Raw genomic sequence first — 26,877 nt, forward strand, 5'->3', positions numbered from 1 at the left:
GAATGGAGGTGAGGGAGGAGGTGAACGGGCAGGTGTAGTACTTCTTCCATTTGTAGGGATAAGAGCCAGGAGGGAGATTATTAGAGGAGGACAAATGGACAAGGGAATCACAGAGAGTGATCCCTGCGGAAAGCAGAGAATGGGAGTGGGGGGGGATGTAAAGATGTGTTTGGAGGTGGTATCCTGTTGAAGATGGCGGAAGTTGCGCAGAATGATGTGCTGGATCTGGAGGTTCATGGGTGGTGGGTGAGGACAAGTGGAAGTGTATCCCTGTTAGGGAAGCAGGAAGCTGGGGTGAGGACAGATGTCCAGGAAATGGAGGAGATGCACGTGAGGGCAGCATCAATGGTGGACCACTTACCTTTTACAACTATCACCTCTCAGCTTCTCACTTCATTCTCTCTCCATCGGCCACCCACCTACCCTTTCACCTGGTTTCACCTATCACCTGCCAGCTTGTACGCTCCTTCCCCTCCCCAATCTTCTTATCCAGGCTTCATCCCCCTTCCTTTCCTGTCCTGATAGGACCTCAGCCTGAAATGCCGACTGTTTATACCTCTCCAGAGATGCCTGACCTGCTGAGTTCCTCCAGCATTTTGTGTGTGTTACTCACATAAACAAAGACTGACAAACAAACAACGTGCAAAAGAAGACAAATCATTCAAATAAATAAATAAATAATCAATCAATCAATCCCAAACATTAGTTGTAGAGTCCTTGAAAGCAAGTGTATGGGTTGTTAGTTTAAAAGCAAAATAAATAAATAAATAACACTGCAAAAAATGTTGTAAGTACTCTCTGACATTAATTCTGTTAAGTGCTTCTTGAAGAAACCACTCAGTATCCTATCTTTTTGGGAGAAAAAGAAAGACAAAATTAATGCTTCAATGACTTATGGTAACAGGATGCCTTCACATTGACAAAAGAAATTATAGGGAAATAATACTAAGCAGGAAAAATGCAAATATTTATGAGTTAGAAAGAACAATTTCTTCAATGGACATTTAAAAGAAATCAAATCTGGCTGAGGCCCACTTCCTTCCACAGATGCTGCTTGATCCACAGAGTTCTTCCACATTGTCTTTGCTGAAGTTTTGTAATGAAGCAATAACAAACTTTAATCTGAAAAAAAGCTTTCTTCACAAAAGTAAATTCAGTGTATTTTAGCAGCTATTGCATAGCTACATTATTGCAAATAAAATCAATTTGAATTTAATCCCCTTCCTTTCATGTGTATCAGAATCAGAATCAGGTTTAATATCACTGGCATATGTTGTGGAACCTGTTGTATTGCCGCAGCTGTACAGTGAATTACAATAAGAAACGTTATGCATGTGTGTGTGTGTATATATATATAGACACACACACACACACACACACACACACACACACAAATTAAGTAAGTAGTGTAAAAGAGTGTAATAAAAGTAATGTACCTGGATTTATTGTCTGCTCAGAAATCTGATGACAGATTCCTAAAACATTGGGTGTAGGTCTTCAGGTTCCTGTATCTCCTCCTTGGTGGTAGCAATGAGAAGAGGGCAGGCCTTGGGTGGTAGGAGCCCGTAATGATGGATGCTGCCTATTTGAGGTATCGTCTTTTGAAGGTGTCTTTGATGCTGGGGAGGCTGCTGCCCAAGGTGGAGTTGGATGAGTTCGCAACTCTCTGCAGCTTTTTCTGATCCTATGCAGTGGCCCCTCCATACCAGATGGTGACAAAACCACATTTAGATCTGTAGTTGTACTTTGTTTCTTTATTAAAACCAAAGGTTCCTATAGTTCTGATCTACAACCTCAAAAAGACTTGAATTTATATGATGGCTTTCAAAAACAGGATGTATAAAGGTACGTCACAGTCAACAAGGTACCCTGAAATATTTCAGTGGCAGGAAGGCAATATAAAGTTGAATAAATTGGACAGCAAATCATCACAGCCTACAGCGCAACACACACTGCACAATGCAATACTATAAATGATCACAGACAGGACCTCAGAACGAACGAACTCTTCCTCCTCATTCATCACTTCCGTTCAAAATCTAATCCTGACCTACACCTGACACACTGTAAATAAGTTATGCTTTCAAACTTTGTCAGCTTCTTGCACTTGGAATTCTCAACCAGGCCTCACAAGGTCACATTGAAAGTTACTGTACACTTGACCTTGAGGATTCGTGGTCAAAACCCTTCACCCAAACAATCCCCAAATCTGCCATCCACCAACAGATCCTCTCAGAACACCGTTATCTATAGTCAGCCAATTATATCTCTGACCATTAGTCAACCCAAGTGCTTCACTTATGGCATTTGACTAGTTCTGGGCTGGTTTCCAATTTAATAAACTTTAGTTACAACCTTAAATGGCAGTCTACCAAAATTCCGACACACAAAAATCGATCAATTATTTTCTTCTATCCACTTCCAAGTCACTTTGCACAGTGTGGGAACTGCTTATCCTGCACTGTAATTCTCTACACTTGTCAAAGTGGTTGACCACCAGTGAAACAACCCTGGGCTATTTATTTTAAGCTAAGTAAATCTGTGTTGGGTTTCTCAACATCTTTTGCAGTGAATCAGAATCAGGTTTAATATCACCGGCATTATGTCATGAGTTATACAGATCTCGTTACATGCATGTGCAGTTCAACACTTTCAGTGATTATGCAGAAAGCCTGAAGATAGTAACTCATCTCCTTCTACCTTAGGCCACGAACATATCAATCACCCCTGCTGTTGACCACTTTCTAGAGGTCCAAGATGCCGACTTCTACAAAGAAGGGATCTGTATGCTCCACGACCGCTGGACTAAGTGTGTAAATGTAGGAGGGGACTATGTTGAAAAATAAATATGCTAGGTTTTCTAAAATTTACTCCTTCTACCTTAGGTCACGAACTTATCAATCACCCCTCATATAAAGTAAGTTGTGCAAAAAGAGATGAAAAAATAGTGAGGTTGTGTTCATGGGTTCATTGTCCATTCAGAAATCTGATGGCAGAGGGGAAGAAGCTTTTCTTGAATCATTGACTGTGTGTCTTCAGGTTCCTGTACCCCCTTCCTGATAGCAGCAATGAGAAGAGGACATGTCCTGGGTTATGGGGTCCTCAATTGATGGATGCCTTCTTCTTTGTGGCATCGTCTTTTGAGGGTATCATCAATTCTGGGGAGGCTTGCGCCTGTGATAGAGCTGGCTGAGTTTATAACTTTCTGCAGCTTTTTCTGATCCTGTGCAGTGGCCCCTCCATAACCAGACGGTTAGAATGCTCTGTAGTTGTACTTGGTTTCTTTATTAAAACTATAGATTCCTATAGTTCTGGCGGAGGGGACGAAACTGTTGAAGAAATTCCACTTAGCTGAAGGTGATATTGCCAGTAACTTTGAGAATACATCTCTTATGATTTTTTAAAAATGAAATAACTAAATAAGAAATATTTAGGACCACATTCTATGATCTGAAGTCAATGGGCAAAAGGCTTTTGCATTGATGTGGTAGTGACAAACTACAATTGACAGGTGGTAGCAGAGACAGATACATTAGGAACATTTAAGAAATTCTTGGACAGACACATGGATGATAGAAAAATGGAAGGTTATGTAGGAGGGAAGGGTTAGATTGATCTGAGTAGGTTAAAATGTCAGCATAACATTGTGGGCTAAAGGACCTACACTGGGCTGACAGCATCTGCGGAGAGAAAGGAATTGTTGATACTTTCAGTTGAAATCCTGCACAGGACCCTTTTCCATATCCAGCATCGTCAGCTTTGTGACTCTATTGATCATCAAGGTATAATTGAGCTTCAAAGCTGATATTCAGCTTACGCTGCATTTTCCATTTATCTCAACATGCATCTACTTGGTAAATGATTTGCATCTGTAATGTAATCATAATATGATGGAAAATATTTAGCTAATTACCTCTTTTGTATTTTTTTTGACAATGTTGCTGCTGTAATTACCAGTTCACTTTTTTGTTCACTCATGTGCTAACGATGACTGACCTGACACCACAAAGCATGAGTTGGAAATACGACAAAATTTACATATAGGGGAAAAGTGGCAGTTTTATAGGACCTTCCTTTGTTCTGTAACAACACTAATGCTACTTTGTACCATCCCAAAGTCCTACTCACAAAAGTATATCAACAACATCTTTCTTTACCCAAGTAGAAACATCGATTTCTCCAACGTCCAGTAAATTTTCCCCTCTTCGTTTCTGCACCCTGGCCTCTTACTTCTCTGCACCTGCCTTTCTCCTCCACCTGGTGCCCCTCCTCCTTCCGTTTCTCCCATCATCCTCTCTCTCCTATCAGATTCCTTCTTTTCTAACCCTTTACAGTTTCCACCTATCACCTTCCAGCTTCTTACTTCATCCAGCCAACCAACCCGGTTTCACCTATCATCTTCTAGCTTGTCCCCCTTCCCCTTCTCCCCACCTTTTTCATTCTGGCACCTTCCCTCTTTCTTTCCACTCCTGAGGAAGGGTCTTGGCCTGAAACGTCAACTGTTTATTCCTCTGAGCTGTTCAGTTCCTTCAGCATTCAACAAGATCCAAAATTAGATGTTTTTAAGTTATCTCGGTTGAAGGAGTCATTGATGGCAACAGAAGTTTGTTGCTCTTCGCCTCCTTTAAGGTACTTTTTTGAGATTCTTTAAGCCATGTGAATGAGTAGCTAAGTTGTCTGTTTAATGCAGAAGTTTCCAACTGTTTTCATGCCATGGACCCCTACCATTGACCAAGGGGTCTGTGGACCCCAGGTTGCGAACCCCTGGTTTAATCAGAATCAGATTTAATATCACCGGCATATGCCATGAAATTTGTTAACTTTGTGGCAGCAGTACAATGCAATACAAGATAAATAAACAGAAACAGTTAAATTAAGTAGTTCAAAAAAAGAAATTTAAAAAGTAGTGAGGTAGTTTTCATGGGTTCAATGTCCATTTAGAAATAGGATGGCAGAGGGGAAGAAGCTCTTTTTGAATTGCTGAGTGTGTGCCTTAAGGCTTCTGTACCTCCTTCCTGATGGTAACTATGAGAAGGCACCGTGCCTTGAAGATGTCTTGGATGCTATGGAGCTGACTAATTTTATAACTCTCTGCAGCTTGCTACAATCCTGTGCCCACCCCCCTCATACCAGACAGTGATGCAGCTAGTCAGAATGCTCCCCACAGTATATATGTAAGAGTTTGAGTTTTTCAGGTGACAAACTAATCTCCTCAAACTACTAACCAAATAAAGCTGCTGTCTTGCCTTCCTTACAGCTGCATCGATATGTTAGGACCGTGTTAGATCCTCAGAGGTACTGACACCCAGGAACTTGAAATTTCTCACTCTCTCCACTTCTGATCCCTCTATGAGGATTGGTTTGTGTTCACGCATCTTACCCTTTCTGAAATCTTTGGCCTTAGTGACATTGAGTGCCAGGTTGTTGCTGTGGACACTCCACCAGTTGGCATATCTTGCTCCTGTACACCCTCTCACTACTATATGAGATCCTGCCAACAGTAGTTGTATCATCAGCAAATTGATAAATAGTGTTTGAGCTATGCCTAGCCGCACAGCCATGGGTATAGAGAGAGTAAAGCAGTGGGCTAAGCACACACCCCTGAGGTGTGCTGGTGTTAATTGTCAGCGAGGTGGAGATGTTAATACCGATCTGCACAGATTGTGGTCTTCCGGTTAGACAGGTGAGGATCCAGTTGCAGAGGGAGTACAGAGGCTTTTCAATCAGGACTGTAGGAATAATGTCTCATCCTAAACAAATCCCCCAGAAACAAATACAGCATTTGCCGGGTAACCACCAAAAAATCAAGTCATTGGTTTGCTGTCACGGGATGCACGAACAGGAAAAGCTCAAAAACAAAATAATTAAAGCTAAGTCAGTACAGACACACAAATTAGAAGCAGGTATAGGTCCTGGTCTGTTGAATGTTACCACTATTTAGTAAGATTATGATTGTTGTTAGCTGATCAATGCTGAATACACTACTGTTTAGTCAGTTTCCTTGAAGAGAGTAGACATATTTACCTTTACTGAATAATGTAAGAATATCTAACATATACACTGATATTGGGGGATCTGGAGTTGTTTCATCGACAAAGGGCCGGTCATGACAAGAAAGGTTCACATCTTCCTGTATCTGTCTGGTGTGGTGGGGCCACTGCACTGGATCAGAAAAAGCTGCAGAAGGTTGTAAACTCAGCCAGCTCCATCATGGGCACGAGCCTCTCCAGCACTGAGGTCATCTTTAAAAGGTGATGCCTCAGAACAGCGGCATCCATCATCAAGGACCCTTACCATCTGGGATACGCACCGTCTGGAAGGAGATTATATGTTCTCCCTGTGACCATGAGGGCTTCCTCCGGGTGCTCCGGTTTCTTCCCACATTCTAAAGACGTACGGGTTCGTCGTTTAATTGGTCATGTGGATGTAATTGGGCGGTGTGGAGCACATTGGGCAGGAAAAGTCTGTTACTGTGCTGTATCAGCAAATCTAAAAAAAATTCATAAAGCACGTGCACCTGAGTGACTTACCTGTCATTGTCAGGTATGTCATCGAAGTTTCCATACCCCGGCTCTGGAAGTGGACACCCCATGTGTTTATAAGCAGCTATCCTGGGGGCTGGTGATGGAAATTTGTCTGGTTGTTCTCGATGCGCCTTCTCTGCCCAAAGGCGTACGTTCTCCTGATCGCAGACGTAGCATTCAAATCCATTCAAATAGTTGGGTTTGTTGATGTCGTTCACGCCCCATTCCCGCTTCTCCAGAGTTTCTAGCAGCAGTGTGTTGGTGATGCCTCCTGGCTGTTTATACTCCAGATATTTCATGTACTCCTCGTCATTCTGATCCAGAAAATTGATGTAGTCTGCTAGGTCCTTTGGAGATTTGAAATCATCGATCAGAATTATAGAGTGGGAATTGGGCATCCAGTCCTGCACCACAGGGGAACCGCGGTATATTGGAACCACTCCCAAGTGCATGGGGCGCCACAGTTTCTCTGTCATGTAATCATCACAGATTGCATTCTCCATAGCGAGGTGGAACTTGTACTTGCTAATAAAATCCATGAATTCTGAATCTTCTGTTGTTGCCGTCAGAGTGTCCACAAGCCGGTGACTGGGCAGCTCTTTGTTCTGCAGGCACTGGCCATAGGAGTCAATCTATGAGTGAAAGAGAGAATAAAATTAAATGCCAGTCAATGTGTGTCCTGGTAGAGGTTTCAAAGCAGCTGTTTACAATACTAGGCCAGAGATACAAAATCCTAGACAGATTTTTAGATTACTGTCATACACACCAGTTACTGTCCGTTACATCACAGCATTTAGGGCAGCAATGAAGGTCCTCCAACTCTGTCTGTCCTTGGCCATCTTCTCTATTGTACTCCAGGTGTGTTCAGGGTTCTTATCGTGCCAGTAGCTTCCTCTCGGTTTTCACTACTGTCAGTCACTCAAATCCAGGGTGGAGATTCAGGAACACCATCGCATGCAAATATAGGATTCTCCATTGCTGTTTCTGTAATAATTTTGTTTTGATCAGGCAGGGTTGTTAGTCTTGAGCTGAACCCCCAAGCCTAGGGGACTGGTGCACAACTAAGCCTGGCCTCTATTCTTTCACCTGTTTGGCAGGGGTGACTCTACCAAGAATCAAAACACAAGGCCCTGGCTCCAGCCAACATAGCTCACTGGGTCACTGAGGCACGCAAGCCTCCAAACCCTGTGCAAGGTTGTGGTCCTCTTGGAGGAGATACACCAAGAAGCAACTAAATTCCTTGTTCCTATGAAGTCACGGATTAAACAGTGTGCATGATAAATATAAATAAGCACACAAAACAGCAGATTGATGTAAAGAAGCTGAAATAGTACAAAAAATGCTAAGGTGGCAAAAGGAGATTAACTGAGAGAAACATAGAAAGCTACAGTACATTTCAGGCCCTTCGGCCCACAATGTTGTGCTGACCATGTAACCTACTCTAGAAACTGCCTAGAATTTCCCTACCGTATAGCCCTCTATTTTTCTAAGCTCCATGTACATAAGAGTCTCTTAAAAGATGCTATTGTATCTGCCTCTACCACTGTCACTGGCAGTGCGTTCCATGCACCCACCACTCTGTTTGAAAAACTTACTTCTGACATCCCCTTTGTACCTACTTCCAAGCACCTTAAAATCATGCCCTCTCGTGTTAGCTATTTCAGCCCTGGGGAAAGCCTCTGGCTATTCACACAATCATTGCCTTGCATCATCTTGTACACCTCTATCAGGTCACCCCAAGGAGAAAAGGCCAAGTTCTCATAAGGCACACAGAGTTAAGAGTACAGGAACAAGGCAGCACCATTGAGAAGAGGGTGTACAACTGGTCATTGGTTTAGCAGTCTGACCAGGCAGGTTTTCGAGCTCCCGTATCTTTTCGCAGAAGGTAGAAGATTGTAAAGGAATGTCCAGTGTGGCAGGTGAATCAGAGTCAGGTTTATTTTCACTGTCACTGACATGTCAGGAAATTTATTGTTTTGCCACTGCAGTACAGTATGGTACACACATTAAAAACTATAAACTACAATAAGAAATATGAAATACTAAATAAGTAGTGCAAAAAGAGAGCAGTGAGGTCACAAACAAGAGAGAACCTGCAGACGCTGGAAATCCAAACCAAAGACACACAAAATGCTGGAGGATCTCAGCAGGCCAGGCAGCATCCATGGAAAAAAGTGTAGTCAACGTTTTGGGCGGAAACCCTTTGGCAGGACTGGAGGAAAAGAAGATGAGCAGATTTAAAAGGTGGGGGCGGGAGAGAGAAACATAAGGTGATAGGTGGAACCAGGAGGGAGAGGGATGAAGTAAATAGCTGGGAAGTTGATTGGTGAAAGAGACACAGGGGGATCTGATAGATGGGAATGGACGGCCATGGAAGAAAGGGGGGGGGGGGTGAAGAGGAGGAGAACCAGATGGAAAAATGGGATGGGAACTGGTGAAGGAGAGGGCAGGGGTGGGGGGGGGGCAGGCATTACCGGAAGTTTGAGAAGTCAATGTTCATGCCATCAGGTTGGAGGCTACCCAGACAGAATATAAGGTGTTGTTCCTCCAACCTGAGTGTGGCCTCATCGTGCCAGTAGAAAGGCCCATGGATTGACATATCAGAATGGGAATGGGAAGTGGAACTAAAAATAGTGAGGTAATGTTCATGGATCATTCAGAAATCTGATTGAAATGTTGAGTGTGTGTCCTCAGACTCCTGCACCTCCACCCAGAAGGTAGCAATGAGGGGGTATGTAGTGGGTGATGGGAGTTCTTAACGACGGATACCATTTTCTTGAAGCATCACCTTTTGAAGATATCCATGGTGCTGGGGAGGGTTGTGCCAATGATGGAACAGTCAACACTTTTACCCTTAATGAAATTGCCAACATTGAAAATAAACTCTTAATGGGGGGGGGGGAGAGGACAGGATAAAAAGAATGATGCTTATTTTTTTCCTGTAAGAAGTTAAGGTAATTTGAGCAAATGTGGCAATTTAAATGGCAGTATAGTTTGTCACTGCAAAACAGCATGGTAACCAAAGCCTGTAATATGCATCATAGACTTAATTAGCTTGCCATTTTAGCAGGAAAGACATCCCATTGATGCAGCTAAGTCAGAACAATTAATTTTGGTCACTGTGGAAGCAACAAACAAGATTACTGTTAGTGTCTAGAACAAGGGTTCCAGCCCGGGGTCCACAGACCCCTCTGTTAATGGTAAGGCTCCAGGGCATAAAAACGATTGGGAACCCCTGATCTAGAAGTATGCTTGGATATTAACTCATTGTGATTCCTAACACAGCAATGAGAGAAGTGGTAGAAAACTGGGGCAGCCAATTTATACACAGCCAACTCCCACAAATAGGAATATGTTAATCACTGGTGACATTCATTGAGAGTTAAACTTTGTCAAAGATGTCTTTAAAGTCGTGCCAGGAAATTTAAGCACATGGGGCTCATGAAAAAATGCACAGAATGTATCAGCATTGATACACTATCCATACTTTATTTAGAGATATAACACAATAACAGGCCCTTCCAGCCCAAAGAGCCTGTACTGCCCAACTATACCCATGTGATCAATTAACCTACTAACCCATATGTCTTTGGACTGTGGGAGGAAACCGGAGCACCCGGAGGAAACCTGCGGTCATGGGGAGAATGTACATACCCCTTACAGACAGCAGCTGGAATTGAACCTCGATCATGAGTAGTGCTGAAATAGCATTATCCTTGTGTGAGATTTAATTAATCATTCATGGAACCTGAATTTCAAATTAAATGCTATACTTTGTTGATAGCTTCAGTAAGGGAGCCAGTGTAATGAAGATTACTTGAAGCAGATTTAATCCAGTGTTAAATCCAATTCTGCGATATTATGGCCAGCTCTCACACTTTGCTTGTGGGTTTACACTGCAGAATCTTGTCATTATGACATACGCTGCCCCCTGCTGGAGAAGTGGAAGCTGTACTTCACAGAAATCCAAAGCAATCAATGGATTCCATTCATTCTCTTCTGATCCCCACTGTTTAAACATACTGGATTAGATGTCAATATTTTGAGTAAATATTCATTCATCTGCATAGAACATTATACTCTAATATGGACTGAGAAAGTAATACTGAACACCATCTAATTTTCTCTAACCTTCCTTCACATTTGACAACATAGTTGTCAAATCTGAGTCATGGATTAATAGAACACTTCAGCACAAAAACAAGCCCTTTGGCCCACCTAGTCCATATCAAACTGCCTAGTTCTATCAACCTAACACATTTCAATTTTAATCTTGGACAGGATTCATCTTTTTGTCCAACTCTTGTTTCACATCAAATTTAAAACTCCACTCAACATTTATACAAAAGTTTGCCAGAAATTTCATCACATATAATCTCAGAGACAGAGCAGAATAAAAGATGAGTATCCTGCCATAAATGACTTCTTTCTTGACAATGTATTGGCTTCTCCGAGGTCAGCCACCTTGTCGTGGTGGAACAAGTTAAAGAACGATGCCATTTGGGGCTTAGCTCCTGGTAGTGTCACCTATGGTGGTAAGGGTCAAGGGGTAGGGTCCAGACCAAGACCGCAACGGTGGAGCTTTTAGAGCAGCCTTTCTCAACCTTTTTGCTCCAGGGGAACCCTTGAAATAATTTGCAGGTCTCAGGGAATCCCTGCATAAAAATTATTATGGTATATCAGTGTGATCAGTAACCTGTAGAGATAATAATCCAAAAATAATTGTCAGTACTCTTTTGAATAGAAAATGAATTTTTAGCCAACCTTCCTTGAAAAATAGTTAAGCTTAGCTTACCTTTCTTGAAATTAACCTTTCTTTCCCTTTGATAAATTTAAAAACTTATAAGGCAAACATAATACATTTGAGTCAAACTTGGGATAAGCACACATGGATTTCATCTTCAACTGAAATGAGAAGATTTCTACCCTTACTCTGATGTTCCTTAAACAAGAAAAAGCTTGCACACACATATATAAGTTGAAAATTGCAGCAAAATGTTAATTGCTTTCATATAAATGGCAGAATACTCTTCTTTCACATTAGTCTAGCACTTGTCCAGGAGCAGGTCAGTAAACCTCATCGAGTGCACAATCAGACTGCAGCTCACAAAGTTCTTCCTCTTCTCTCAAAGTCAAGTTCTCAGGCTGAGCAGAAGATTCAGAGAAAGGGTCACTCACCCAGTCACACATTTTGTTGGAAGGGAGGAAAAATACTGTTCAATTTTGCTCTGCAGTTCTTCCAGGTGGTTTTCAATAAGACCCGAGACTTACTGATATCCTTCCTCACTCTCAAGCTCAAGCAGCAGTGGAAACGTTTCAAGATTTCCTTTTGCAAAATGATTTTTCCAAAGATTCAAAGCATTTTCTGCAGGACTTTGCAGAGACTTGTTCAACTGGTTCATATAAGGAAAAATGTCTGTTAAGTAGGCTAGTTTCTGCAACCATTTTTCATCTTCAAAGCACTCAGCAAAATCTGGCCTACTATTTTCTTGAAAGTACTCCTGTAATTCATCTTTCAGCTCAATTGAAGATGGCGGCGCACCTGTGTGTGCGCAGTCCCCCGGTGAAAAATGATATCGTATCTGTTAAATAGGGGCCGTGGACAATTCTGATTTGATGGAGAATGGACGTGAAAGCACAGAGGAACACCTGGAGAAATTTCTGAAACGCCTGTTCGCTGCTGTCGTTACTGTGTGGTCGGGAATCTTTTGGAGGGTAGGCCTCAAAATCCCCGGCCTTGCCTGCTTTTGGCGACTGAGAAGGAGGTCGAATCGTTCGGACAGACATGACGCTCAGTACTCGGTGTCGGATAGCTGAACTCGAAGTTTTCGGATGACTCAGAGTCGGATTATGGTTGGCATGGCAGGGAGAGTTTTTCTTCCTTCTCCCGCTTGCGTGAGATGTGGGGCATTTGAGAAACTTTGAACTTTACTGTGCTCACGGACTCCTTCATCAAGTTATGGTATTGTTGCACTGTTGTAACTATATGTTATAATTATGTGGTTTTTGTTAGTTTTTCAGTCTTGGTCTGTCTTGTATTTTGTGATATCACACCGTAGGAAAAAATGTATCATTTCTTAATGCATGCATTACTAAATGACAATAAAAGAGACTACGTGTCTTCATAATCTAAAATTACTCTGTTGAGAACTCTTCCTCTGCGAAGCCACCAGATTTCTGTATGTAGCAGGAGATTGGTGTGCTTTTTGTCCAGGTTTTCACATAGTTTTTTAAACATTCTCCAATGAACTGGTCTTAAATTTAATAAATAACTTGCTTCCTGAGTCTATTTACTGACTGTGACTTTATTTTCAAAAGCTTTAATCTGTTTGCTTTGAGATTCCAATAGTCATTTAAAATAATCAGCACTTTCACATGTCATTTGGCTGGTGATTTGTAGTTAAGTGTCTTTTCAATTTTGCTGGAGCCATTGCTACATTTGTAAGTTGTTTGCCACAGATTAGGCACAATGGAATAGGCCAACTTGGATCACTAGTCCATGTAAAACCCACTGATAAGTAGCTTTCATTGTAAAGACAGACTTTTTTGTGTCTGTTGTTGCACAAGTGTAGTGAAATGACTCAGAGGATTGTAATCTTCATCATTAACTTTATCAGAATTGTCCGTAGGCCTGGGCCTAGAATCCTTCTCTTCCATCTCACAGCTCCTCTTCAAAAACTACCACACTGGACTGTCTTTAGTATGAAAATTATCCTCCGATTTTCTAGTACACTGGTAGTTTGTTCACTCCCATAAGTCAGTCAGCAGCACGCAAGGGGAAGTTGGAAGGGGTAATTCGGGAGGGAGAAGCTGACGTCACTGCCCAGGTTGGGCGAGACCATTCAATGCTCAGAAAATGCATTACATGCTCCTCATCAGCCTACCATCCTTCCCTCCGTGCAATACAGTGCTCACCAATTATTAGCCTATGGTCCTCCCCTCCGTGCAATACAGTGCTCACCAATATCAACAGCCTCCCCTATCTTGTGTCAAAAACTGAGAAGTGACTCAATCAAATAAACCCAGTCCTACTGCACACTGCCATACTGGGCTGAGATTGCTAACGTGGCTGCTTGGTAACTACCCACTATTGTGAGCGCTAGCATTGTGCATTGCGCAAAGTTCAAAAAACGATGTTTATTTTTTAAAAATTGCAATGTCTCACAGAACCTCTAGCAATCTCTCATTGAACCCCAGTTAAAAAACCCTATTCTAGAGGATAATGACACATCATAACGCCAGTGAAAGCGGAGGAATGTTGCACCAGTGAAGGGTCCACAGTCGTTTTATTCCATGCCACTAGACCCTGACCCTGATTTGTCAAGGACTGTGTGGTGGCTGTCTGTCCATCAGCCTCCCCACGTTAAACAAAGTGACACACAGACATTCTCCATTAAGGGACTATCCCCTTGGGAGAACATCATACTCGACTCGAGTGATTGCAGGAGAGAAAGAGAGACAGAGCCTACAATGCCTTTCACCAACTACATGCTAGGAATATGTTAGAATATTCTTCACCTACTTGAGTAAGTGCACCTCCAACAACTCAAGAAGCTTTACACAGACATGGCAGCCTGCTTCATTGACGTACTATTCGCCACCTCCACCCTATGCATAGTGAATCCATGGTAGGTACTTGTCTCACCTACTTCAAAAGTGGACCACCAAGCTATGATCTACCACCAAGAACCATCGAAAGTGTCCTGAATAGTTACATCACCTGCTAGTACGGAAATTGCAAGGCATCTGACTGCAAGATCATACAAAGGATTGTGAAGACTGCTGGGAGGATTATCAGGATCTCTCATCCGAGATATTTATCAGGAGCGCTGTATACGCAGGACCCTTAGCATTGCCAATGAGCCCTCTCATCCATCCAATAATCTCTCTGACTCCCTACCGTCAGGAGGTACTGTAGCATTAGGACAAAGACTGTTAGGATGGGGAACAGCTCCAGACCATGAGAATACTGAACTTCCTGCCACCACCCACATCTCATCAAATATGAAGCACCAGTAGTGTTATACCATTACTTTTTAACTTGTGTCATAAATACACCTTATGCAAAATGTCAATCTTCTGGAAAATATTTTATTATTATTTATTAGTTTATTTGTGGTAATATTACTTTTTGAGTTGTGTGTGAGTTAAATGTACTATGTTGTGCACCTTGGTCCGGAGGAACATCGTTTTATTTGGCGGCATATATGTATATGGTTGAATGACAATAAACTTGAACTTTTAGGACAATAAGACCACCTGCAAGTTTCCCTCAAGTTGATTTGGAAATATGTATCTGTTCCCTGTCACTGTGACTAAATCCTGGATCTCACATCCCAATGTTAGTATTAAAGTGGCTCAAGGCAGCAACGACTGCTGCCTTCTCAATGGTAAGTAGCTGTGGGTGTATTGGGTGTTCAGGGAAAGTGAAGAGGATTGTCATGTCCATTCCAGGGCAGTTCGCTCACCTTTGGTCCCTACCAGACACTCAGCACTCACTGTGGCTCCAAGTACAGTAGCTGTTTGTATGTGACAGCGGCCACAACCTGGTTCACGTTCGACAGGTGGGCTAAACCAGGTGAGGGCAGCTCTCAGCCTCATACTCCGGTGAGTTAGGGACATGCCTGTCCTAGCAAGTGAAATCAGCTCTGGCGGACTGAGCGGATGAGATCTACAATGAGATCCAATGGCCAGGAAGGTGGTTCTGCAATGCCATGTGGAGAGCGAAGGGCATGACGAGGCACTGGAAGTCATGGCCATCCACTGCAACCAAGGAAGACCCAAGTTTGTGATGACTATTCGCATCACTGGAAAAGGACTTTCAAGGTGAAGAGAGTCGAACTGCTCCAGCGTAACGGCTTTGACACTTTAAAAACTCTCCTGCACGTTTCTAGTCGTCGTCCGATATGACCGACAGCCGCCAATAAAACCTCAAAAACTAAAAAGGACCTTTTCCTTGGTGATGTTAAACCATCCTCATGAACATACAGAGCATTCTTTAATGTACATGCAGACCTTCTCAGTCAATAACCCCTGGGACTTGCCTGTGTAATTAACATGCACGCCTCTCTTGCCATTAACACAAGACCTCTCTCATTACCCTGTGGGACCTGCCCTAGTATTTAACATACAGGGCTTCACCTTGATTACCACATTGATTCAACCCTTGTAATTACCAAATAGGTCCCTGTCCACATTCACATACAGAGCCCACCAATATAATTAACGCACAGACTCCTCCCCTAGGAGCTCCTCCATTGGTGAGGACGACCATGGATGCTGTGTCCTAGCTGTCTACATGATGCACAAGCCAGGACAGCAAACTGTTTTCCTTCCACCAGGCTTGCCCTACTCCCAAAGGAACGGCAGAGACCGATACAGTTGGGCAACAGCAGTGTTGCAGGAGTTCCCAGTCAGCATTGAACTCAACGTAGGACTGCCGTAGGGATTCCTGCTCTGGATTTTTCCTCTGGGTTTACTCCGGAAGCCTTCCCCATGAGTGGGTATAGCTGCAAGGCAACAAAGGTTTGAGATATGAATTTTCCTTCTCCTGGATGAGCCGCCAACCACGGCTGACGAGCCCCATCTGCCCGAAGCGACTGGTTTTAAGGTACCAGTAACTCGCCTTTGCCCTTTCTCCTGTCAGTAGAAATAGTTCTGCTGGGCTTAGTAACTAAGCCACACGTGATGGCCAGGAGTTGGACTTGGTTGTCAGAGGCTATTTGAGACGTACGCCATTGGGAGCATTTAATAGCTAGTGGGAACTTATCCCTACTACATCCCTGGCTATGACTACCTTAAGGAACCACCCTTCTTCTAATTAAAAGCAAAAAACAAGATTATCAGTGGTCCGTTGTGGAAAATGGACAATCAGCATTTTGGGTTGAAACCCTTCATCTGGATATCTTTTTCTAAAATTTCGTAATAAAATAAATACAAAGGAAGAAAGGGTGCAAAAACAAACTCAACACTGTCAATACATTCAGTAGTGTAAACTTTAAAGAAAAAAAAAACAAACACACAGAGCATCCTGCACCACATGTGGCTCCCTGAGTTAACATCTCTTGTTCGAGGGTCTCCCCACCCAACTCAGCCCCTCCATGTATAGCAAAGGAAGCCTAGACTGTGGTCCTTCCTCATGTAGTCCCTGAGATGGCTGTACCAAGCTTCAGAGCATCCCTCAGCACCTCTTGCTGCAGCCTGCACGAAGCAAGTCAGCAGCATTCCCTCACGGGCATCTCGCTGTGCTGGCAGACCAAATGATGCCCTTCACTGAGTTAACGCCATTCAGCAGCACTTAATGTCTGTCTCGATGTGTGTCCTGGGAACAGCCCATAGATCAGAGAGTCCTCTGTTACGCCGTAACCGAGCATGAACTATGCCGTGGACCCTTGCATCCATGTCCACATCCTCTTCGCAAATCCAATCTGCAAGGAGGTGGGTGACCGTTTCTTCCCTACTGCAGACATCTTGAGGGGAGCATAAACCGAGTGATACACGTAGAAGCACTGACATGCATGTCACCTCCTCTATTAACTTGTTGCCCCCTCTTCTCATTAGCCTGATGACCCACCCCTGATTACCCTACATACCCCACTTCCACGAACAAAACCCACCTTCTGATTAGCCTGATCTGCCCCTCAAATTATCTTCTTCTTCTTCTAGCAAAGTTTAGTGGCAGGTGGCAGACCAACGTAAGGTGCATTACCGCCACCTACTGAGCATCATTTTTGCACACCAAATACTTAAAGTCTTCAATCGTCCCTTTCACATTTGCGTCACGACAACCTCACATAGTACTATCGACATTAAAATCTGCATACTATTAGCTAACAAACTTCTAACCTGTAGATTTAAAAAAAATTAACCCCTTCTCTGTTAGCTAGCAAACATCTAGCATTCTATTGTAAGAAAACAGAAAAAAACATTAATAACCCTTCTTTGAAGTCCGAACATTATTCACTCCTCCTTGCAAAGCATCTTTAATAACTTCTAGAGTTAAGTCTTTTTTCCTGCAGCTTTTAATATAATTTTATATTTTTCTGTCCTACTTTTAGTTTGTTGTACAACTTACATTTGCCAAGAAAGTGATAAACTTTAGTTTATCAACAATCAGAGAATCATTTGTTTTACAGTCATGCACTTTACACACTGAACTTTAATCTGTCTGTATTCTGGATATTAATAGGTCCCATTGACACCGTCCTGTACTTTCTGCAGAGCCTCTGCACATGACATGCCCATTTCCACTTGAACATGCTGCACTTCCACAGCTTTCTTCTACAGTGTACAGGACACCCTGCATAAGGTGAGCTATGTTCCCCTCCACAGTTGCTACAATCCAGCATAATGCCTTCTCCCCAATTGTGATGATCATGTTCTTCACCACTTTTTACCCTTACGCAGCTGCTACATGACCAAAAGTCTGGCACAGAAAACATCTGAGGGGGCACACAGACTCGAACCATGTAACTCATCTAGCCTAAATTAACCCTATCTGGCAACTTTTTCCATCCAATTTAAACAACACCAATAAGCTACCTGACATGACAATTTGAATGCCAAACTGTTCAAAGTGGAACCAAAAGTTACAGAAGCCCTCCTGCAATCACTGTTTACTATAATCTGGGAATGGGGACAAGCACCCAAGCACTGGACAATGACAAAGCTATTGTTAGGATCCCCAAGAAAGGAGCCCTGTGATTGCAACAACTGGTGTGGGGGCCTCACACTTTTGTCAGTACCCAGCATGATTCTCACCAAAGTCATTGCCCAATGGATTATAGATACTGTCAATATGAGCTTGAGGAAAGAGCAAGCTGGCTTCAGCAGACAAAGAGGCTGTGTTGACCAGATCTTCACTCTGCATAACACCATAGAACAGTGCAGAGTGGTGAATTTTGTGAACTTTAAAAAGGCTTTTGATAGCATCTACAGGGAGAGCCTCTAACGAATTCTCAGATCATACGGAATCCCTTCCAAAAGTGTCCAGCTTATCCACAGTTTCTATGCAGTTTCACCTGCACAGCTGGTGACTACAATTTGAGCTTTGAAGTTGAGACAAGAGTCAGGCAAGGCTGTGTGATGTCGGTGATATTACTTAACCTGGTGATTGACTGGGTTATGAGGCAAACAACGAAAGGTAAGCAGAGAGGCATTAGGTGGACTCTATTCTCTACTTTAGAAGATCTTGATTTTACAGACCCTCGATGTAGAGTCTCTTCCTCCCGTCAAGGCATATGGCGTCCACTTACCCAGCATCTGCCGATTCACCTATCTGGGCAGCATCATTCGACAGGATGGTAGGACCAAGGACAACATTCAGTGCAGACCCAGCAAAGCTGGAAACATCTTCAGATCAATGAGCAACATATGGGGATCAATCAAGTACAGCGCCCACACCAAGGTGAAGCTGTACCAGAGCTGTGTCCTGTCCACACTCTTGTACGATTCAGAATGCTGCCGTACGACAGAGAACTCCCTTGCCAAGCTGTCTTTATTCTACACCATTAGCCTCCGGAAGGTCTTCTGTATTTTCCGGCGAAGCAAGCTCCCCAACCATGCCCTACTCTTTGAGTGTCACCAAGAGGACATGGCCACAACTATCATGAGGAAACGTTAGAGTTGGATTGGGCATGTGATGAGAAGAGAGGCCAACTCCATCATCAAGGCAGCACTCATTCGACCTCTGAAACGTGGGAGACCAAAGACAATTTGGAACCGTACTGTAAAGGCAGAGATGAGGATACTGAACCAGACCTGGGCACAATAGAAAAGATGGCCAAAGACAGACACAGACAGAGGATCTTCACTGCTGCCCTAAACACCAGCAGTGTAACAGGCTTTTGACGATGATGATAAGCTATCTATTCTAACTCCACCGTGAAATGCTTTTAAACATTTAGCATCCACAACTTTTCCCCTGACTAAATTATTTTTTAACCTGGTCCATGGATACATCTAGAGACACTGATGGAACAAAGAAGGTTAGTGAAGAATAATGAAGTGCAATACAGAGAGCTAGACAGACAGACCAGACAATTGTGCAATATTGCAAAGGGTGATGAAAAAAAAACAGAATATATAAACTGTAAGTCTGAAAAAGTCCACAGTCCATAAATGCAATAGTCCCATCCATAAACGCAGAAGAACGATAGCAACCTATGATATCACCAATACTCATCAAAAGAGAGGGACACCACACGAGGCAGTCAGCGCTGAAACTCGCGTAATAAACAGACGGGAAAACCACGATCTCCAACGTTGCACAGTAGATTGTTTCACGAGAATGGGTCCTTTTTCTTTTTTGTTTTCCTTACTAACCCTATAGTCAAATTAAGAATTATAAAGCTCAATCGTTTAATTGTATATTGTGTACTATTTGTTATTTCGTGCTACTGATTTGTAACAGGGTACACATCGCGCAGCATCCACCCAAACAAGATTTCTCAAGTTTGGCCGGGCCAGGGGCTGTCTTCCCCTAGATTAAGCCGGTAGCCGAACCTAGGGTTACACTTGCAAATTTATGTGGTCTATTTCTGACACCTCCCTCCTTTTCTCAATCTCCCCGTCTCAGTCTCCCGAGAGAGCTTATCTACTGATGTCTATTATAAACCCACTGACTCTCACAGCTACCTGGGCTATACTTCTTCCCACCTTGTTACTTGCAAAAATGCCATCCCCTTCTCTCAACTCCTCATCTCTGCTGCATCTGCTCTCAGGATAAGGCTTTTCATTCCACAACTAAGGAGATGTCCTCCTTCTTCAAAGAAAGGGGCTTTCCTTCCGCCACCATCAACACTGTCCTCACAACTCTTCCACTTCTTGCACATTGGCCCTCACCCCATAAGGGATAGGGGTTCTCTTATCCTCACCTACCATCCTATCAACTTCCACATCCAGCACAGAATTTTCCATAACTTCTGCCATTTCCAAAAGGACGTCACCACCGAGCACCTCACTTTCTGCTTTCCGCAGGAATCACTCCTTACACGACTCCCTTGTCCATTCGTCCCTCCCCACTGATCTCCCTCCAGGCACTTATCCTTGCAAGTGGAACAAGTGCTACATCTGCCCCTACACCTCCTCCCTCACTACAATTGAGGGCTCTAAACAGGCGACACTTCACCTGCGAGTCTGTTGGGGTCATTTACTGTGTTCAGTGCTCCCGGTGTGGCCTCCTGTATATCGGTGAGACCCAACATAGATTGGGAGACTGCTTCGCTAAGCATCTGCCCTCCGTCCATCAGAAAAAGAGGAATCTCCCAGTGACCATCCATTTTAATTCTACTTCCCATTCCCATTCTATTATGTCAATCCATGGCATCCCCTACTGCTGCAATGAGGCCACACTCAGGTTTGAGCAGCAACACCTCATATTCCGTCTGGGTAGCCTCTAACCTGATGGCATGAGCATCGATTTCTCAAACTTCCAGTAATTGCCCCCCCCTTCCTTCACCATTCCCATTTTCCTCTCTCACCTCATCTCCTTACCTGCCCATCAACTCCCTCTGGTGCTACTCCCCTTTCCTTCCTTCCATGGTCTTTTGTCCTCTCCTATCAGATTCCCCCTCTACAGTCCTTCATCTCTTTCACCAATCGAGTTCCCAACACTTTACCTCCCCCTCCCCCATTTCCCCTCTCACCTTGTACTTTTTCTTCCTCTCTCCCCACCTACTTACTCTGACTTCTCATCTTTCTTCTCCAGTCTGATGAAGAGTCTTGGCCCAAAACATCAACTGTTTACTCTTTTCCCAACTTGTTGCCTGGCCTGCTGAGTTCCTCCAGCATTCTGTGTGTCGTTCAATATCATTTCTTGGTGTTACTTTCCTCCCTTCCACAGCTTTCACACCTAAAGCTTTCTCACATTGCTTACTATCTTTACAAAACACTGTGTGCCTCATCTCTTAAATGTTTTGCACTCACAATATCGCATAAGGATTTTTTCAAATCCTTCGTCTAATTGGTTTAATATCAGAAACCGGTCCACAATCAAAACTCAACAAAACCTTAAACTCAGCCTTCCACCTTTCGTGTAAATCCCGTGTACTGCAGTCACCACTGGTTGATAAGCTACTACAATCTTAAATCAGTTTCCCAGAAACCCGCCATTTGCCTTCTTCCATACAACTCCTATCACCCAATACCACCTCCCATTCACTAGGTCCAACTTGTTCATTGCTTCCCGCCATCTCTACCCACCCTCCCTTCCTGTCTGAGAGCAGGCTCAGTCCTTTGCTCCACTCAACTGTTCCTGTCAAACTCATCTCCTGCGTCAGGCAAACCCCCCTCAAATGATCACACATGCCCCCTCCCCTTATTAACACAGCCCATTTTCTAACTGGCATATGCGAACCTGCCTCTAAAATTCACACTACCATCCCCAATCGCTCTGGGCATCTTCCTGTAATTAACATGCATGCCCGTCTCCTATTAACATAACACCCCTCTCGTTAGCCTATGGATCTGGCGCCTGTAATTAACATGCGTCCCTTTCTATTAATATCACCCCCTCATAGCTATGGGCTCCACCTCAGTAATTCACATGCACACCCTTCATTAGTTATTAACACTGCACCTTAATCAGTCTGGGGCCCGCTGCTGTAATTAACATGTATGCTCCTCCCCTTTTATATACGATATAGAACTAATCATGAGAGATTTTAACTCCAAAGTTGGACAGGAAAGGGTTGATAACATCATTGGACCTTTTGGATTAGAGGCGAAAAATGAAAGTGGAGAAAGGTTTGTCAGAAACAACCAAGTGATCACCAATACTTGGTATAAAAACCATCCACGTAGATTGTGTGCTTGGACTAACCCTGAAGGTAGAATAAGGAATCAAATAGATTTCATTCCCATCGATGAACACTTTAGAAATAACATCACAAATTCTAAAGCCTACCCAGGAGCAGACTGTGGTTCAGATCACCATCCAGTAGTAGCTACCACTAAAACAGAATTATAGAAACTGAAATGTGGAAAAGAGAAAGAAGTATATGTTGGGAGAACTTAAAAATGATAGCTTACTTAAGCAACAATTCAAAACAGCTGTAGAAGAACACCTCAATGTAAACCAAGCAACACCTATTTGGGGAGGGAACACCTTGACTCAGACCATGAGAGGCCTGCGTCAGGCACTTTCATGCCCTACAAGGCACAGATTGGAAGTCTGTGTGGGGCGCCACTCCTCGCTCAGACTAGAGCAATGAGTGGTTAAGTGCCTTGCTCAAGGACACAAACACGCCGCCACAGCTGAGGCTCGAACTAGCGACCTTCAGATCACTAGACAAACGCCTTAACCACTTGGCCACGTGCCCAACACCTATATGGGACAGATTTAAATATGCTATACAGCAATCAGCAGAGGAGATAATCCCAGTACAAGAAATCCAACACACCAACAAGGGGTGGATAACCCAAGAAATTCTAGATCTGATGAAACAAAGAAGGTTAGTGAAGAATAATGAAGTGCAATACAGAGAGCTAGACAGACGGACCAGACAATTGTGCAATATTGCAAAGGAAGAATGGCTGAATCAAAAATGCAATGAAGTAGAAGGCCACATTAACAACAGCAAAGAAATGCACAAAAAAATTAAGGAAATTACTGGAATTAAGAAAACCTCCTCTACAGGATGCATAAGATCATCAGATGGATCCATACTAACAGATCCAGAGAAAGTATGTGAGAGTTGGATTCAGTATATAGAGCAGCTGTTTGAGGATAATAGAGGGGAACCCCCAGAAATTAAACGCCCTAATTTTGGCCCACCTATTACCAAAGAAGAAATAACTAAAATAATGAAAAGCATGAAACATGGTAAAGCCACAGGACCTGATGAAATTTCAGTGGAAATGATACAAGCCCTAGAAGATCTGGGCATAGATATTGTTTTTGAACTGTTTAATGGCATATAGGAGTCTGGTATATTGCCTGACGATCTCTTGAAATCAGTATTTATAACTCTGCCAAAAATTCCTGGAACTATTGACTATGAAAATTATAGAACAATCAGTCTTATGAGTCACATAAGAAAGATTTTGTTGAGAATTGTTCTAAGTTGAATCAAAAACAAGTTAAGCCCAGAAACTTCTAAACTGCAATATGGGTTTATTGAGGATAGAAGAACTAGGAATGCAATTTTCATACTACGAATGCTTTCGGAAAGGGCAATTGAATATCAACATCATATCTTTTTATGTTTTATTAATTTCACTAAAGCATTTGACAAAGTGCAACATGAAAAATTATTTCAAATTCTCGCTAAACTAAACGTTGATGGAAGGGACCAATAACTGCTTCAAAATTTATATTGGAATCAAACAGCGGTGGTAAAAATTGATGATAATATAAGCAGTTGGACTAAAATTCAAAGAGGAGTTAGACAGGGATGCGTTGCCTCACCAGAATTATTTAATATCTATAGTGAAATGATTCTCAGAGAAATAGAAGACCTAGATGGGATAAAAATTGGAGGTGTTAACATCAACAATAAGATATGCAGACGATACCACCCTAATAGCAAGTGCTGCAGAAGACCTACAAATCCTCCTGGACAAAGTAGTACAAACAAGTGCAGATTCTGGTCTAACCATCAACTGTAAAAAAAAGAAATGTATGGTAATATCAAAACAGTAGGATACTCCCAACTGCCAATCGTACATCGGTAACCAAGAGATTGAACAAAAGACCAGCTTTACTTACCTTGGTAGCTTTATATTACAAGATGCTAGAAGTACAGTAGAAATAAAAAGAAGAATTGCCATTGCCAAAACTAGCTTCCGAAAAATGAAACCCATTTTTACCAACACACACATTTCTATGACAACAAGTCTTAGGCTACTAAAATGTCACATCTGGTCAATCCTGCTGTATGCTTCCGAAACATGGACTATAACACCAGAACTCCAAAGAAACTTAAAAGCAACAGAAATGTGGTTTCTTAGAAGAATGCTGAAAATATCATATAGAGATAGGGTAACTAATGAGACAGTACTCCAACGTGCCCACATAAAAAAATCTTTAATGAGAACATTAAATGAGAGGAAACTTAAATTCCTGGGCCATGTCATCAGAAAGGGAGAAATAGAATGCCTTACATTACAAGATTGTATGTCTGGGAAACGCGGTAGGGGAAAGCAAAGAATAAAATATATGGCCACTGTGAAAGAACTAACAGATCTAAGTGTGCGAGATATCATTGACGCTGCGAGGGATCGTTTGATGTGGAGAGCCATGATCACCCAAGCATGTAACGCGCAAGCCACATGAAGAAGCTCTTCCCCAAATAACATAAGCCTCCTCTCATTAGCCTATGAGCCTCTGCACCCAAAGTTAACATGCACACTCCTCCTCCATATTCAGCCAGGCCCACCCGTCCCTGTAAATAACATACAGTTCTACGTATTCAAGTGGACACGACGCCTAACTAACATACACACACTTCCTTCTTCAGCCAGGCCTGCCCCTCTAATTAACATAAATACCCCTCCCCCAACTGGGCCTGTCACTCTAATTAACATAAATACTCTCCTCTTTCAGTTAGGAAACGTGCATGCCCCACCTTCAGCAAGGCCCGCCTCTTTAATTGCCATACATACTCTCTTCATCAGCCCACCACACTAATTACCATGCCTCCTCTCCTCCTCCTTCAGCGAGCCCGCCCCTCTAATTACCATACACGCCCCTCCCCGCCGAGCCCCGCCCCTCTAATTACCATACACGCCCCTCCTCCCCGCCGAGCCCCGCACACCTGCAGGTGCTCCATGAGGCGGCGGACGTAGCGGTCCCTGTCGGAGGCGACCTCGCAGTGGGATTGCAGGTAGAGGACAGGTGCGCGGCCTTGGCCTTTCTGGGCGAGCGGCAGTGGCGGTCTGAGCAGATAGTCGAGGCTGGGCAGCCACTGCAGGGCGAGCGGGTAGTCGGAGTGGCGGCGGAAGGTGGCCGTGTAGTTGAAGAGGCGGATGCCGGCGGCGTGCGACAGCAGGTAGTTGTTCATGGGCGACTCCTCGTGAAAGAGGGCCCAGGCCTGGCGGGCCGGCCGCGGTAGCGGCGCCTCGTACGCTCGGAAATCGGTGCCGTAGAAAATGAGAGCGTCGGCGGCGGGGGCGGCGCGGCGCCGGCTGGTGCTGAGGCAGGAGCCGGCGGCACAATCGATGCGCTGGCGGCGGCGAGGGAAGTGAGGGAACAGCTGCTCGCTCCACCACACCAACAGCGGCATTTCGGCGTCCGAGCTCTCCGCGCCACTGTAACTGCTCCTCGCCGACCCGAACTCGAACTGGGTGAGCGCCGATGCCGGCTGGAACGGCTTGGCCTCCTGCTGGCCGCCCACTGGGGCCAGGAGCAGTATCAGGAGGAATAGCGGCAGCAGCCGGCGGCCCGCCATAGCGGCGGCTTGACCGCTCGCTTCCCGACGCTTAGCCTCTACCGCCTCCCGCATTTACGGCAGGAGGTCGGAGGGGGGCACTGATGGGTTGGTATGTCTTTACGGCAGGAAGTCGGAGGGGCTACTGATGGGTTGATTTGACTTTACGGCAGAAGGTCGGGGCTGCTGATGGGTTGGTGTTAACTGCTTAAAGGTTTTGACACATTTGAAGGAAGCTGAGCATTTCCTAGTCACTCACATTTTAGAAGTATGTCGGAGTACAATGTCCACTGATGGCTGGTTCTTTGCTTGAGAAGATGAGGAGGGAAGAAGAGTCCTCAGGAGCGATGGCATGATTGTTGGTGACTGTAGAAACCAATTCTGGTTCTGCAGACTCTGGCGCAGTAGGGACACGGGAACAGCTGGAATGTGGGTGCTTGGGTAGCAGGATCCTTCCTGTGGCTCTTCTTCAGCAGTTGCTCTTCTGGATTCCTCAAAATTCTTGGCTGCGCTGTGGATCAGTGTTCTCCAGCAGTTTCTGTCACAAGACAACTGCTGCCACTCGTTGACCTTGATATTTGCCTGAGAGAGCTGCCACTTATGTTGGGCTTTGTGCTCCTTGCTCAAGGCACCACGATCTCTCTTGCCCTGAGAGAGTAACTTGAGCCTTCTCCAGGACCTCATTGTTGGAGACAAGATCCTGCCAGCTGATGCCCATGATGGAGCGGAGGCAGCACTGATGGAAGCACTCGAACAACTGAATTTCCTTGTGGTACAAGACCCAGACTTTGGAGCTGTACAGCAGTGTTGTGACCTGCATTTTTGTGGACAAACACAGCTGGTGCTCTGCCACACGTTTCTGGAGGCGCCCACTGCTGGCTCTGGCAAGTCGATTGTCAACGCCCTTTACTACTGTAGCGTCTTTGGAGATGACGCTGCCCTGTTTGGTGAACAGCTCAGCCATGGTGAGAAGGTGGTCATCAATG

General features: G+C 43.9%; 1 protein-coding gene across 8 annotated transcripts in view; it reads right to left on the reverse strand.

Annotated features, from left to right (window-relative positions):
* The window catches only part of LOC140212194 (alpha-(1,3)-fucosyltransferase 11-like), a 104,018-nt gene extending 78,037 nt beyond the window's left edge, over positions 1-25,981 (reverse strand). For all 8 annotated transcript variants that reach the window (XM_072282871.1, XM_072282873.1, XM_072282874.1 and 5 more), the window contains exons 1-2: positions 25,280-25,981; positions 6,531-7,156 (exon numbers count right to left, since the gene is read on the reverse strand). In XM_072282871.1, the coding sequence (XP_072138972.1) occupies positions 6,531-7,156; positions 25,280-25,966 (1,313 nt within the window). In that variant the 5' untranslated portion in view covers positions 25,967-25,981. The remainder of the gene's footprint in view (positions 1-6,530; positions 7,157-25,279) is intronic.
* Positions 25,982-26,877: the final 896 nt, after the last annotated feature.

Source organism: Mobula birostris, chromosome 18 (genome assembly GCF_030028105.1).
Source record: "Mobula birostris isolate sMobBir1 chromosome 18, sMobBir1.hap1, whole genome shotgun sequence".
Taxonomy (NCBI): domain Eukaryota; kingdom Metazoa; phylum Chordata; class Chondrichthyes; order Myliobatiformes; family Myliobatidae; genus Mobula; species Mobula birostris.